At 54.1% G+C, this 14,742-nt stretch overlaps 1 protein-coding gene across 1 annotated transcript in view; it reads left to right on the top strand.

Moving 5' to 3' along the window:
* The first annotated feature begins 461 nt into the window (after positions 1-461).
* Hspg2 (heparan sulfate proteoglycan 2) overlaps positions 462-14,742 on the top strand; it is a 101,537-nt gene continuing 87,256 nt past the window's right edge. Inside the window, exon 1 of the mRNA XM_042688437.1 lies at positions 462-541. Coding sequence (XP_042544371.1) covers positions 479-541 — 63 coding nt within the window. The 5' untranslated portion in view covers positions 462-478. The remainder of the gene's footprint in view (positions 542-14,742) is intronic.

Genomic DNA, 14,742 nt, shown 5'->3' with positions numbered 1-14,742 from the left:
CTGCGCCGCGGCCGGCTTTAGAGAGCCCAGCCCGAAGTTCGTGGGCGTGGCCTGAGCCGAGGGGCGTGGCGAAAATTCGAGGGGAGGAGCCTGGTGGTCTGGAACCTGGCTCTCGGGGGCGGGGCTTGGGCCTGAGAAGGCGGGGCAGGAGCTCGGTGGGGGCGGGGCGGGGCGAGCTGGAAAGGGCTGGGGGCGTGGCCGCTGACCGGGGGCGTAGCGGCTGACCGGGGGCGTGGCCTGGATTCGTGCGGGTGGGACCGGGAAGAGGGGGCGGGGCCCAGGGCTTTGGGACTGGGCGCCGCGGGGGCGGGACGGGAGGCCTGGGGGCGGGGCGGGGAGGGGCGGGGCGGGGAGGGGCGGGGAGGGGCGGGGGCGCGGTGAGCGGGCCCCGCGGGCCCGAGAACTCTGCAGGACAGCGAGCGGGCGGCTGCGCGCGGCGCCGAGCGGAGCTGAACGAGCCAGCGAGCGAGGCCGGGCCATGGGGTGGCGGGCGGCGGGCGCGCTGCTGCTGGCGCTGCTGCTGCACGGGCGGCTGCTCGCGGTGAGTGTGGGGGACGGAGGGCGCGGGGGCGGGGGGACGCCCGCCAACTTGGCTGGGCTCTGGAGGCTGCGCGCCTGGGACGGTGGCCCGGGACCGCAGCGCCCGCCGAGGACCCCGGGCAGGCACAGGCAGGCCGGCGCCACCGTGTGGCGTGGGGTTGGTCCCAGGGAACGCCCGGGAGGGACCCTACCTGGGGCCCGGGGCTGGACCGGCCCGCATGGAGTGGCGTGGGTCTCTGGGCCACGTTTCGGAGGCAAGAGTCGTGCTGGGCATGGCCCGGGCTGCCATTCCTGAGGACCAGAAGAAGAAAGTTCGAGCAGGGTGGGACCTTGGCAGGGCCAGGGTACCCCCGTCTGTGCCAACTTGGCAGAAGCGGCACTCAGAGGGATGGCGATCTTGTCAGCCCTCGCTGGAACTTGACCACGCCGCTGTCCCCCTTGGGGAGCTTGTCACCAGACAAGCACAAGTAAAAACTTGAACGAAACTGGGGCTTTTATGGAACATCCCTGGACCCGGGAGTCAGACAGCCCTGGAGCTCAACCCGTTCCTGCCCTTCACCTGCGAATCCGTGGCCTTGAGTGAGCTAGTTAACCTCTTCCAGGCCAGCCACACGTGGGCAAAGGCATCTCAAAATTCGGAGCTCCAGGGTAGTTGGCGGCTTGAATTGAATTAGTGCTGGGTTCAGGGCCTGTTAGTGGTGGTCAGGCAGTTGAAGGAAGTTTCTCCAACTTTCTTTTCCCCAGGTTTCCAAGGTTGAGGACAGGGAGGGGGGAAGGGAAGGGGAGGAAGCAGCCTGTGCCTGCCATCCAGCCCCATGCTCAGGCCTGGGATGGGCTACAGTGGGGAGAAGAGAAGTCCTGGGTCAGGAATCCCGAGGCCTAGAAGACACTTGGTATGAGAGGCCTGGAGGACCCGAGTGACCTCCTAGGTGGGGTGGGTGGGAAGGCCGAGGGTGGCAGAGGAGGGTGGGGCATGTAGCCCCCGAGGTGGTGAGCTGCAGAGTCCCTCCACCCTCTACTAGAAGTGCTCCTAGACAGTCCCCTTCTGTCTGAGCCAAGAGAGTGACTTTTCCAACCAGGTCAGTGTTTACCTAGTGACTGATTCTCTGTCTTTGCCTTGCTGGCTCTCACTCACCTCTGCCCTCCTGAGTCACTTGTTAACCCCCACCACACACACACCGAGACCTGACCCCCTCATTGAGCCAGCCCCACCCAGCCAGCCCTCCCTCCCCAAATCTAGGCAGTCTCTTAATTTATCTGGCTTCTTAATTTATCCCAATACAGCCGGCTGAGCTTGGCACTTGCTTCCCAGTCAATCTGAATTGTAGCTCCCAGCCTTGACCTAGACCTTGAATGTCTTCTCAGCCCAGCAATCTTTCCCAAACTCCCCCAGCCCTTTGATGAGGGGCTACTCTGTGTAAGGGCTGCATAATGGCAGGAGTGGTGGGTGGAGCTGTTTGCTGTGGGCCTGAGGAATTCCACAGAAGTTCTCCAAATAGGGCTGATCATCTCATTCACTTGTTCATTTAACAAATCTTCATTGGCCAGCACTGGGAATCTAGGCGTTCATTCATTGAGTAAATATTAGCCAAGTACCTACTGTGTGCACCAGCAGATGGTTGTGGCTGAACAGGCCTTTCTGTGCTTTCCTGGAACCCACAGGCTGGTGGGTCAAGCTGTGGGATTCTAGAGCTTCTGAATCCTGTGAGTCTTGAATAAGATCAGGTTTGCCGTCAGTTATTCCAACAAGCCTTGGGATCTTCCTTGAACTTGGTCTCTTCTGCCCTTCTGTTCACTTCCAGGAGGCTCTTGCTCCTCCAAGTGGGGGAGAGTGGGACACAGGTTAAGCTGGGCCTGTGGGAACCCAGGCCTCACTAGGGGCAGCAGACAAGGGGCAGGGACAGGAGGAACAGCGGTCTGTGATTATGCGATTATACGTGGGAGTAATTTTGGTTCTGGGGAGTGGGAAGAATTGTTGGGTGAGGGGGCTGGGTCTGCGTGACTCAGGGCCTGCTCTGGCCAGCTGACCCTTTTCTTCCTGCTGGGCCTTAGCCCTTCCTTTCTTGGGCCAGTCCTGCAGGGGTCAAGAGTCTTCAGAGGCCCTGGTAGGGATGACTGTGCTTAGGAGGGAAGTCGCTTGAGATACCTGTTTCCTGCCTCCCTGGATTTCCTAGCAGGGGAGGTTGCTGGGGAGAGCTAGAGATCCTCCCCTTCCTGATGTGACCTCAGCCCTCCCCTCTACACAGCTGCTGCCCTGTCCCCCCCTCCCCCAACCTCTCCACCCTGTGAGATCCTTCTTGCTCTAGACTTGCCATAGGGACAGGATGGGGTTGTGTGAGTGCTTCAGGGATTCAGGAAGGAGGGAGGGCTACAGGTCCATCCACCATCCTCTCTTAGGCTGAGCTCCCCTTGTCTGAGGAGCTATCCTGGCCTTGTCTGGTTTGGCCCGGGCCTGTTCTCAGTCTGAGTACAGGCAAGTCAGGATCTGTGGGCCAGAGGCCCTGCCTTGTGAGACAGTTGAAAAAAGGTGACAGAAGGTGACTGGGTTCAGGGCTCAGAGGATGGGTGGATACAATGGTGGGGAGGGAGATCTTGGGTGTCAGGCCAGGTAGTATGTATTTAGTCAGGGTCCACTGTCGGCTGGGTGGCCTGTTTTTCAGCAAATCTGCACTGCCTGCTCATCACTACTCTGTGTTGCTGAGAACCATTTCCAAGCCTCTGACTTCATATAGCCCACAAGGCCCCGGGACAGAGGTCTGGCTATCCCCCTCCTGCATGAACTTGTCTTCTGCTGTCTTTCCTCTTTAGCATTGCCAGCTATACCCATCTTTGTCTCTTGAACTACACATCTCAGGGTCTTTGTGCCTGCTGTTCCCTGAGCTTGGAACACGTGCCCCTCTGTTTCCTTTCCTTCAGGTCCCAGCTATTCAGTTACCCATCATTCTGTGTCCCCGCCCTCACCCCTCTGTGCTGGGGATGGAACCTAGCACTTACCTGCTAGTCATGTGTTATATTAGTGTTCACTGGGCCCTACTGCTTTCTTTTTTCTTATTATCTGACACATGTTTACTCATTTGTTTATCGCATCCTCTGCCTAGGGTAAGCTCCACACAAGCAAGGCCTTAACCTGCTCCTGCTCACTCGCATCTCTAGCATTTGACAGGTAGTAAGTGCTCAGTAACTATGTCTACTGACTATATTAAAGCCATAGTTACTAGAGTGGCTCCCAGACTTGCAATACTCAGGAGTTAGGAAATTTGTACCTTGAAGTTCCCCTGACTGAGCTACTTTCCCACCTACTTTCCCACCTGCCTATAACCAGCAGTTGACTTAAGAACTCTTAGGGATGTGAGGGCACTCTGGCTGCAACATCCATTACCCCATTGATCACCAGGGTTGACGTGGCTGATCTGGCTGGCTAGGTAGGTATTCTCTTCCTCCCTTACCAATCCATGTGCATTCTTCCCAAAGCTGAATGTTTGGTCAAAGAGGATGACCATCCTTGATAGAGGAGGACTTGTCTTCAGTCAAGGGTATATGAGTAGCTGCCTTGCCCTGCTAGAACCTCCAAACAAACTTTCAAGAGCTCTTAGGTTAGGCCAGAGGCAGCACAGGACTACCCTAGGCAAGGAATACTGAGGGTCTGAGGCCTGAGATGGGTGTGGCTTGGTGATGTGGGACTTCCTGCAGATGCGGGAGGAACTCCAGGAAGCTGGAACTCTAGAGCTGGACTCTGGGTTGATCATTTGTAGATTTGTTCTTTAATTTCCTGATCAGACACTCTCTGGGCCTGTACTGACAGTTGGATGATTTCAGGGGCTTTGGAGTATCAGTGGGTTGGGGTCTGTGTGATGTGAGGGGCCTCTGCCTCTGGCCCCACTGTCCCCCCTTCCTCCCAGCTCTCCCTGGGGGCTTCAGGTGCTGGGTGTATCTGCTGAGGTCTCTGGCTTTCCTGGCTTGGGGTGAGAGGCTGGGGTTGGGAAGGAGCGCTGCTAAGGATGTGGAAAGATCTGGGTGTTGAATCAGATGGACTTGGAGGCCAGACCTGTGAGTTCTGGACCCTCAGGGACTTGGGAACTAAAAGCTGGGCTCCCAGCCTTGGCCTGTTGCCACCCTACTCCCAGTCCAATCCTAGCTGCACAAATCAGACCAAGGGAAAAAGGAGTGTGACTCGCTCTCTAGCAGCATCCTGAGAGTCTGTGTCCCTGTCCTGATGGAAGTCCACTGATCTTCCCCATTTCACTCCTGCCCTGGTGGGAGGGGGAGGCTGAACTTAAGGTCCCCACTGGAATGCTGCCCTAGAATGGGCCTTGGCCTCTGTGGCCCTGCTACCCCTCCTGCTCCCAGGGCTTGGCTGGGGCCAGCTGCCCAGCGCCCAGAACTGGCTGACTGCAGCCCAAAAATATGTATGGAACTCGCTTCGTGGGGAGCCGCCAGCCTCACTATGAGGCCTGGTGGCGTCGGCCTTGTCAATAGTGGCCTTGAGAGGGGAGTGGCTTGTAGCTGCAAGGGGGTGGCTGGGCTAGGGGCACTGACATGAAAACCCCAGAACAAGGTGGCTCTTTTAGGCCTGGGAATGTGGGGACCTTCATGTTTCAGCTGCCACTAGAATCACATTCCCTTCTTCCTACCATGCCTGCCTGTATGGGGACTCTGGGGACTTCATACCATCACTGAAGTCTGTGACACTGAAGATGTCCTTAACACCAGCTTCTGACTCCTTTCCTGAGCCCTTGCACTGGGGCATAGAGGAAGGTGTTCTGTTGCTCTGGATTTTAGGGGTGCGTGGGGCACGAAGGTTCAGTGTGCACTAAATGAATGAACTGTACACAGGTGTACACTGCACTCTAGCGAATATTTATGCTGCATCTTCTATGTATTTGATGTTATTCTAGATGTCCAGGTTACATCAGAGAACAAAAGAAGTCCCTTTCCCTCATTCATTATAACTGTGTTATCATGGCGGGAGAAAGACAGATAATAAGGGAAGCATACCAATTGGTGATAGTGCTTGGAAGGGAAAAGAAATGGGACAGAGGATAGACCAAGATGAGGTGAGGCTGAAGCCCTGATAACATTTGAGCAGTCCTGAGGAGTGAGGGTGAATGCCCTTCAGATACTCAGGGAAGGGTGTTCCAGGCTGGGGGAACAGCCAGCGTGAGCCCAGAGGTAAGGGTGTGCTTGACCAGAAGCCAGCATGGGTGAGCTGCTTGAGTAGAAAGGTGGAGGGAGGAGAGTGTGGTGAGATGCAGGCAGAGGTATGGCTGTGGGAAAGGATTGGATTCTGAGTGAGGTGAGACATCATTTAAGGCCATGGATTGCTCTTTTTTTGGTGGGAGGGTGAAGGGTCAAGTTTAGGCAGTGGTAACTCTGGTTACCTTCACCAAGTGATGGAGGTGGGAAAAAGTGGTTGAGTTCTGAATGAAATCCAGAAGTCCACAGGACTGGCTGGTGGAGTGGGAGGAGCCCAGATGCTAGAGCCTGCACCAGGTGATGGAGCTAGGAAGAAATGGTTGAATCTGGAGGTCCATAGGACTGGCTGGTGGAGTGGGAGGAGCCCAGATGCCTCCAAAATCTCAAGACTTGAACATTTGGGAGGATGGAGACACCACAGACCAATGGGACAGTACTGGGGGGAGCAGGCCAGCAGGCGCAGGAGGGTAATGGAGAATGGCAGGTGGTAGTGGAGGCATAGAGACTGAAATGCCAGGGCAACGGGCCTCTGGTCTTCTCCAGCTGTCCCAGGCTGGGGTCTCTGTGATGACCTGGGGATGAAGTGGGCCTTGCCGGGTAAAGCCATGTATTCAGATCCCTTCCACTCACAGCCTGGCTCCTGGCTCCTGTATTTGTACATTTGATGGGAAACTCCAGGAGGGCTTTATTCTTGGCCTTTTGCCCAGCCCTTGGCGGAGAGCAGGAGAATGTGGTCCAGTGACTGAGTTAACTGTCTAGGTAGAGGAGGGTTAGAAAAGGGGCTTCCTTTGGCCCTGCCTTCTGGAGAAACCATCTTCTTCCTCAGCTGCCACTCTCTGCAGTAGCCCATGGGATTCAGGACTGGCTGGGATGCCCATTCTGCCATCTCTTCCTTGCCCATGACATTGTTGGGCTTGGAACCTCTTCCCCTGGGTCCTGTGGTAGAGGGTAAGCCACTGGCTCAAAGAAAGCCACCTTCAAGTCTTGCCTCGGCCCTAACTGGCTGTGTGACTTTAGACAAGTAGCTTCACCTCTCCCAGCCTCGGAACAGTTATTTCTTGCATGCTTTAATGGAAGTCATGAGAGGATCAGGTAGAAACCTGGAATGGCTTCCTGCCAAGGGCAATGCCAGCATGGTATTTGACATAGGGCTCCCAGTGCTCAAGCATGACACATCTCTGCTATGGAGCCAGACTCCGCCCTGGGCTTGCGTCGTGAATGTGTGGCTTTATAAAGGGATTTGAGCCCTGGAAGCTAACTGCGTCTGATCTGTCATTGCCCTCCTTCCCCCACCAAGGCCCAGAGGCTGCAGCTGCAGGACAGAGTCCACCCTTTTACTCTGATCCCTCCTTCCTGGAGGGGGGCACACCCCAGGGTGTGGCCTGCAAAAGGCTGGAGCCTGCGGCTCAGCACACCATCCCTTTCCCAGATGTGTGCAGTTAGTTGGTAGGCTCTGAGCAGCAGAGGGGGGTGGCCAAGTGGCTCCCCTGGGTACTGAAAGGATGTTCGTGTATCATGAGGGGAGTGGCAGAGGGGGCGTCTCAGACTGTATTCCAGCCCCATCCTTCCCCCATAGTGGAGGAGGCTGGACCTGCCCAGGGAGCTCTGGGCAGGCCTGTGGCCCCACCCTCCTTTCTAGGGGTGGTGCCCTGTACAGCAATGAGTTTGACTCCTACGGACTGTCAGAGTATTGGCTGGACTACAGGGGAGAGAGATGGACAGACAAGCGCTGGGGAGGGCAGTCCCTCCAATCCCAGCCTTTTGGGAAGGGGCTGGGTAGGGAAGCCTCAGGTGACCCCAAGATGCTTCTCCTGGGGTGGGGCTGGGGATTCCTAGCTGCTTTTGGCCCCTTCCCAGCCCACCTCCAGGTCCCTGCCTTTCCTTTCCCTTCCCTGCCTGCCCATGGCTCTCCCCCAAAGAGCCTGCTCCAGCCCCCACCCCCTCCAGCTGACTCATCTTGCTCCTTCTTGGCGGTTCTAGTTTTCAAATAGTTGGGAACTGGGATCATGGCTGTTCTTGGATCCTAGCTGGACTAGATGGACTGAGGCTCTGGCCCCACAAACCCTAGTCCCTAAGGCCTCTGTGGCTTGCACAGCTCTTCCTCTCCAGCCTCTTGGCTTCCTGTGAGGGTAGACTAGAGGAATAGAGGCCTTAGAGTTTCACTCTCTGTCCTGGGGCCTGCGGTGTCTCCTCCCTTCAGACCCCAGTTGCTGCAGTCATCAGCCTATGCTCATATCTACTGACTACAACTGCCACCTTCTTGAGCCAGTCTGGTCATCGCCTGGTACAGTCCACCCCCCCTCCCCTGCCCCCAGCTTCGCCCAGCATTCTTTGGAAGTTGGCAATCCTATCTCCATCTTGCAGAGGTGGGAAAACAGACTTATCAAGCAAGAAAACGGGTGACTCAGCGTCCATCCAGCATGGCACACCTGGGAGCAGGGCCCAGGCTGTCTAAGCCGAATTTTGTCATTCTTTTCTCAGTGGGTCTAGCTGCATGGGCCTTGAGAGAGGACAATCAGGGAGAGCTGCATAGAGGAGGTAGATCTGGACCTGCTGCCTTGGTGGAGGTTCCCAGTAAGCTGAACTATCCTTGTCTGAGGATCTTTCAGGACTTTTTGTCCTGGACATTGTACGGATTATTTCATCTGTGTTATCAATTGTCTCATGAGAATTTCCAACAATAAGGAACAGCCCAAAGAACAGTGGCCTGCCCACACTCTTAAGGAGTGATCTGGATAGGCTTTCTGGAGGAGGTGGGTTTCCGAGTAGGTAGGATATGCTGACGGAGGAGGAAACACCGGGCTGGCCTCCAGGGCTCCTCTATCCCTGAATTGGCATTGTCTATGTTGTTGTCCAGGGCAAGAGCAGGAAGGTCTGTGCCTCTGCTGGAGTTGTTAAAGCTAGAGAAAGAATGAACGGAAGTCCCCAATATAGCTGAAGTGACATCCATTCCAGCTCCCACCCTGTACCTGGCCAGAGCAGCAGGCAAGAGGTCAAGACTCGTCCTCCCTCCGCTGGGTCACCACCCAAGCAGCCCTCTTCCTGGGGCCTCCATTTTTGTGCTCACAAAGTGGCCTCCTTCCTTTCTTGTCAGAGGGAATGACTGTGTGCTGACCCTAGGCATTGGTGGTGGTCCATTCTCAGGCCACCTGGAGGAGCCCACCCTGTCACCAAAGGCACATCTTTCTCCCCCCAGGCCACCAGCCTGCAGTGCCAGACCCTGAAACAGGTCCTTCCTGTTTCCCCTCTCTGAGACCCCTGTCAGTGCACTCAGCCTCCTCAAAGCCTGCCCTGGCCTCCCCCAGTCCCTCCTAAAGTGATCTGCCCACATGGTCGGCCTTGGGTCCTTGTTGTTGAGTGAATGAATAGCCAGGGGCATCATCAGTGTCCTTGAACAGAGGAGCCTGGCATCAGGAGCCACAGGTCTTTAATATCTCAAAGCTTATTCGTTCATTCTTTCTTTCTGCAGTCATTCATACAGAACCTGTTCTGTGTCTGCCCAGTGAGGGGCCTGAGGAAGTTTTCAGGCTCCAAGACCTCTGGGAGTCTCTAGGATTTGGCCCCCTCCCTCCCCACTGTTATTCTAGCTACTGCCAGTCCATTTCCCTCTCTCTTGCAGTGATGGTGGGGGGGGGGGCTGGACATTGCCAGGGGAGGCAAGGGGAGGCCAGGAGAGGGGAGTCTCAGATGAGCTCACGGCTATGAGGAATACTGGGGGCTGTTTACGTACTAAGTCTTCTGGAGCCCAGGTTGGGGTTGGTAGTTCTGGAGATTTCCTGCCCTTCCCCCTCTTGCCTTCCTTTCTTCCCTCTCCTGGGGAGGGGGGAGGGGGGAGGGGGGAGGAATGAGAGAAGCAGAGATCTGTCCAAGTCTGGAACTGAGTGAGGAGGTGGGAGGAAAGGGTTAAGGCCCACAGGTTTCCCTCCTCTTGGGGCAGGGATGGGGAGGGGACAGGGACCCAGGCTGGAATGTGTGATAAGATCAAAGCCGGCTGCCTGCCTGAGCCTCACCTCAGTTTCACCTGTGCAGTGAAGGGAATTCTCCTGGCTGGAGGAGGCCGGCCTCTGGCTGCAGCTGCCCCTCTGCCCCCCTCCTCCCGCTGGCTTGTGGGAGGGAGGCCCACCTCTTATACTGGCAAATGGGAGAGGACCCCCCTCCTGCCCTCTCCAAAGCTGCCTCACCACTGCTGGTCTCAGCCCAGGACACTGGGTTTTAGTAAAACCAGGACTCTGGCTGCGGAGCTGAAGAATTTTACTCAGCTCAGAGAAGAGCCTGGAGGCTCCTTGCATGGCTCTTAGCCCAGTCCCTTCATTTTACTCCACCTCAATCTTTAGGTGTCCCTTTGAGATACTGTTAGGGGAGGCCAGAACAGCCCTGAGTCCTGTCCTGGCACTAACGCTTTTAGTCCTGTGTGACTTTGGACTGGTAGGTTAATCTCTCTGAGCCTCATCTGTCAGGTATGCCAATACCTACTCTGCAGAGTTTTGGTGGAGATTAAGAGGCCATATAAATCCCTGATAGCCAGAGCAGACTTTCATATGCAACAGATGTGCTATTCCATTGCGATTTCATAGTTCTCCCTTCAAGACCTCCCTAGGGAGATTTGAGTCCCAGTTTTAGTGTACTGTGCCCCTGCCTTGGGAAGGCCTCAAACTCCAGGCTGCTCTTCCTGGTTCACACTCCTCTGATCTCTGTAGATCAGGGAGGGGGAGAGAGGCACCTGCTGGCTCACTTACCACAGTGGTGTGAAGTTGACCCTCCTGCACTGCCTGACTTGGCCCGTGCTCCAGTGCCCCAGGTCTCACCAGCCTAGCTGTGTGGCTGCTGGGTGGCCCCGGGATGGCCCAGTGGGGAGGAGCTGGCCCTGGGGTGCTGGCCCTGGGCTCCACCCCGGCCCTGATTTGGTTAATGGTTACTCTGGACTCTGGCAATCCTGCTTTCCCAGCTCTTTAACCGCTGGTTGCGCCTGAGGTATGCCAGCCAGTGGCCTGGGTGTTTCCCGCTTTAATGGGGCAGGCCTGATCTGGGGCACTGGGGATGGGGAGCCGGGGCCCCAAGTCATAGATGAGCCAGGCTCTTGCCATCTGGGGTTGACTTGGGACTCACAGACTCAGGGTGAAGTGGAAACAGAGGCACAGAGTCCAAGTGTGAACAGACTCTGGTCAACCCTTGAAGGACACCCTGAGCAAGCAAGCCTCTTGGGACACAAACCTCCATACCCCTCCTCCTCCAGGCTCACTGCCACCCAGAAGCCCCAAGAGAAAGGGACTGTGGTGGCTACAGCTTTGATGCTTGACTTCCAAGACCCAGCCTTACTGTTACTAGGCTGTGTGACCTTGAGAAGTCACTTCACCTTCCTGAGCATCTGCTTTCTAATCTCAGAGGAGAGAATGCTAATCTCTCTTAGCAGGTATCAGCTAAGGTGAAAGATGAATTTAGCCCCTCTAATTAATACCTGAAGAATCATAGTAATAATTCTATTACTGTTCCTGGCTCTGCTCTTAGGAGAAAGTGAAAGCTGAATCTTGGGTAATCAGGATGACAAGTGGCCTATGGGGATGAGCTGGAGGGTTTAGGGAAGAGAAGGTGTATGGGGAGTCTCAGAGGATTGGGAGGATGAAGAGCCTGAGGCAGGGGTGTCTCTGGATTGCCCCAGGCCACCCTCAGCCCTCTCAATCTGCTTTCTCCCAGCCTGGATTCTTCCTGGCCTGGGTCCTGGGGCTGGTGTAGGCCCAGAGTGGAGAAGGAAGGAGAACTATTTATTCTGATGGCATCAGGGCATTCCCCCTCCTGCAGCTATTTTGAGAGCCCTGGAGAGCAGGGGTGATGGTTAAATTAGGTAATGTTGCTGCAGAAGGAATGTCTGAAGTGGTCAGCCATGGTCTGACTGCCTGCAGAGGCTGTGGGGAGAGGACAGGCTGCTCATTCTGCATCTAATTCAGCTGCAGCCTGGAGCTACAGCTCAGGCTGCTTTATAAGGTGATGGAGGGAGGGCAGGTCGCTGGGAGCTGCTGCTGGAGGCTGGGGCCCATGGCTAGGGCCTCTTTTTGGCTGGCCTAGCAAGGAGCTGGAGTGGGGGCCTGGGCTCACAGGTCCCTAGCTCTGTGCACGTGTGGCTGTTGTTCCAGATGGGTGGGACTTAGGGTGACATGAGCCTGGGAAGGAGGTATGGGTGGACTTGGCCTGGAAACCCGCTTCTGCCCCTTTCTAGCCTTCTATGTTCATCTATAGCAGTGAAAGATGTTCCAGTCCCATAGGAGGGTTTTTGTTGTTTTTTTTTTTTTAATGGCAAAACCAACAAGAAGAAAAACATAACTCGCTTTTGTGGAGAGGCCTACTGTATGCCTAGTGGATTCAGAGCCCTTTACTCCCTATGATTTCAAGGGGGTTATATGTACACACAGCTTGGCCCTTACCTAGGAGCTCTTTAAAAAAATGCAGAGTCTCAGGTCCCTCTCACACCCACTGCATCCAAACTTGGTAATATTAAGGACCCCCTAGTGATTGGCATACAGATTAAAGCTGGAAAACTATGAAGAAGGAGGAGCCTAGGAGAAGGGATGTCAGAGGGGCTGCCCTGGGCTTGGTTCCAGTATCCCCTCCGCCCCCTGCCACCCCCCTCTTGACACGGCTATTTCCAGGGCTAAGTCCATCTGATAACAAATGTTTAAGAACACCTACTGTGTCCTAGCCCTGGGGAAGTGTCCTGAACTCGTCCCCAACTGTGTGGACCTTTTATTATAGAGAAAAACAAAACTCACTGCTATTGGTTTAGCATGAAGCATGTGCTACATACTAAGCACTTGACAGGAATTCTCTTTTACTTGTTTAATTCTTCAGCCTCTACAAATGGGGATAATAATAACAATAATAAAATTAAAATAATGTGTTAGCTGGGCACTGGTGGCTCATGCCTGTAATTCTAGCTACTAAGGATGAGCTACTGAGGATGATGGTTCAAAGTTACCTCTAGTAAACTACTCAGAAAAAGCTGGAAGTGGCACTGTGGCTCAAGCCTTGATCACAGAGAAGCTCAGGGACAGAGCACAAGCCCTAGGATCAGAGGGGTTGGGGGAGGGTCTGGAAAGACTCTCACAAAATTTCCTGCCTGGGCTGGCTTGGAACAGTGATCCTCAAATCTGAGTCTCCTGAGTAGCTAGGCACACGGTTTGTAAACCAATATTATAATTAAATTCAGTCATTGAGATGCATTTGAGATTGGCACCCTCACACCCTCACAATATATACACACACATACACTCTATATATACATTGAATAAAGAAACTAACCTAGAAGGCTAGGATGTAAGTCAGTGGTAGAGCATTTGCCTAGCAGATGCTTGAGTCCTGAATTGAGTCCCCTGTACTCCAAAACAACAATAAAACAACTTGATGTTTGTCCCCAGGGAGCTTTGGTTCTAGTACAGTGACTTAGGGACTATAATTACAACTAAATTCCTAGTTCTCTAAAGTGAAAATTAAGGGAGGGATGAGAGAATGATGGAAGGGGTGACATTGATCAAGATGCATTGTACTCATAAACTGACTTGTTGAATGGTGACCTATTTGTACAACTACTTAAATAAAAATATAATTTGAACTCAAAGCTCCGACACTGTCCCCAAGCTTTTCTGCTCAAGGCTGGCACTCTACCACTCAACAGCTTTTTTTTTTTTTTTTTCTTGGTAGTTTAGTGGAGGTAAGAGTCTAACAGACTTTCCTGCCCCGGCTGGCTTCTAACCACCATTTTCAGATCTTAGCCTCTTGAATAGCAAGGATTACAGGTATGAGCCACCGACACCCAACAAAATAAAAACTTTTCTTTTTAATTTTTTTGTTGGTTGTGGGGCTTGAACTCTGGGCACAATCCCTTGGCTCTTCAGCTCAAGGCCAGCGCTCTACCACTTGCACCACAGTGCCACTTCTGTTTATGTGGTGCTGAGGAATCTAACCCAGGGCCTCATGCATGCGAGGCAAGCACTCTACCACTGAGCCACCTTCCTGGTCCCCATTTGTTGTTTGTTTTTTTTGCTTTGTTCGGTCCTGGAGCTTGAACTCTAGGCCTGAGTGCTGTCCCTGAGCTCTTTAGCTCAAGGCTAGTGCTCTACCACTTGAACCACAGTGCCACTTCCAGTTTTCTGGTGATTAATTTGAGATGAGTCTCACAGACGTTCCTGCCCAGGCTGGCTTTGAACCGTGATTATCGGATCTCAGCCTCCTGAGTAGCTAGGATTATGGCCAAACTTTTTTTTTTTTTTTTTTTGTCAGTTGTGGGGCCTGAACTCTGGGCGCTGTTCCTCAGCTCTTTAGGTCCACCACTTGAGCCACAATGCCACTTGCTGCTTTTTCTGTTTATGAGGTGCTGAGGAATTGAACCCAGGGTCTCATGCATGTAAGGCAAACACTATACCACTGAGCCACCTTCTCAGCCCCAAAACATTTGTTTTTTAAAGCAAGGATTAAGGCTTGTCAGAGCCACGTGGTGACTGATCTGGGCCTTGAATGATGAGGGCCATATTAGCAGGAGGCCGAGAAACTGCATTCCATGAAGAGGGAAATAGTTGAAAGGCCACCTACAGGTGGGCAAAAGGCCTGTGTTCCCTGGAGCAGGTGCTGTCCAGTTTTGGGTCCTGTAGGGCCTGGGATTGTAGGGGAAGAAAGGCCTATCTGGGCATTTTTGCCGTTAAGTTTCCCAAAGCCCCAGAACTCTACCAGTTAGGCTTTGTGTTCACAAAGCTCAGGCTCCTTCACCAGCTGGGATCTTCCATCGTCATTCTGCCTTTTTCTTGTGTCAGAAAATCAAAGAGTTTATAAATGACCCGTCAGAACTTCTGGTCTGCGCCTGATAACGGGTGTAGCGACAGTATTCGGGCCAAAGACACGGAGTCTTGATGTCTTGATTAACGAGGCAGACTTACCATACACGTAGGATTTCCGCCAGGCCTTGCCAGAGCTCAGAAATAACACTGAATGGGAAGGAAGGCAGTGTGGGGCCAGGCTGTTCTGTGT

The sequence above is a fragment of the Dipodomys spectabilis genome, unplaced genomic scaffold (assembly GCF_019054845.1).
Source record: "Dipodomys spectabilis isolate Male_0828 unplaced genomic scaffold, ASM1905484v1 ptg000118l, whole genome shotgun sequence".
Classification (NCBI taxonomy): domain Eukaryota; kingdom Metazoa; phylum Chordata; class Mammalia; order Rodentia; family Heteromyidae; genus Dipodomys; species Dipodomys spectabilis.
The sequence above is the reverse complement of the archived record's forward strand: the minus strand, read 5'-3'. Positions and strand labels throughout refer to the sequence as shown.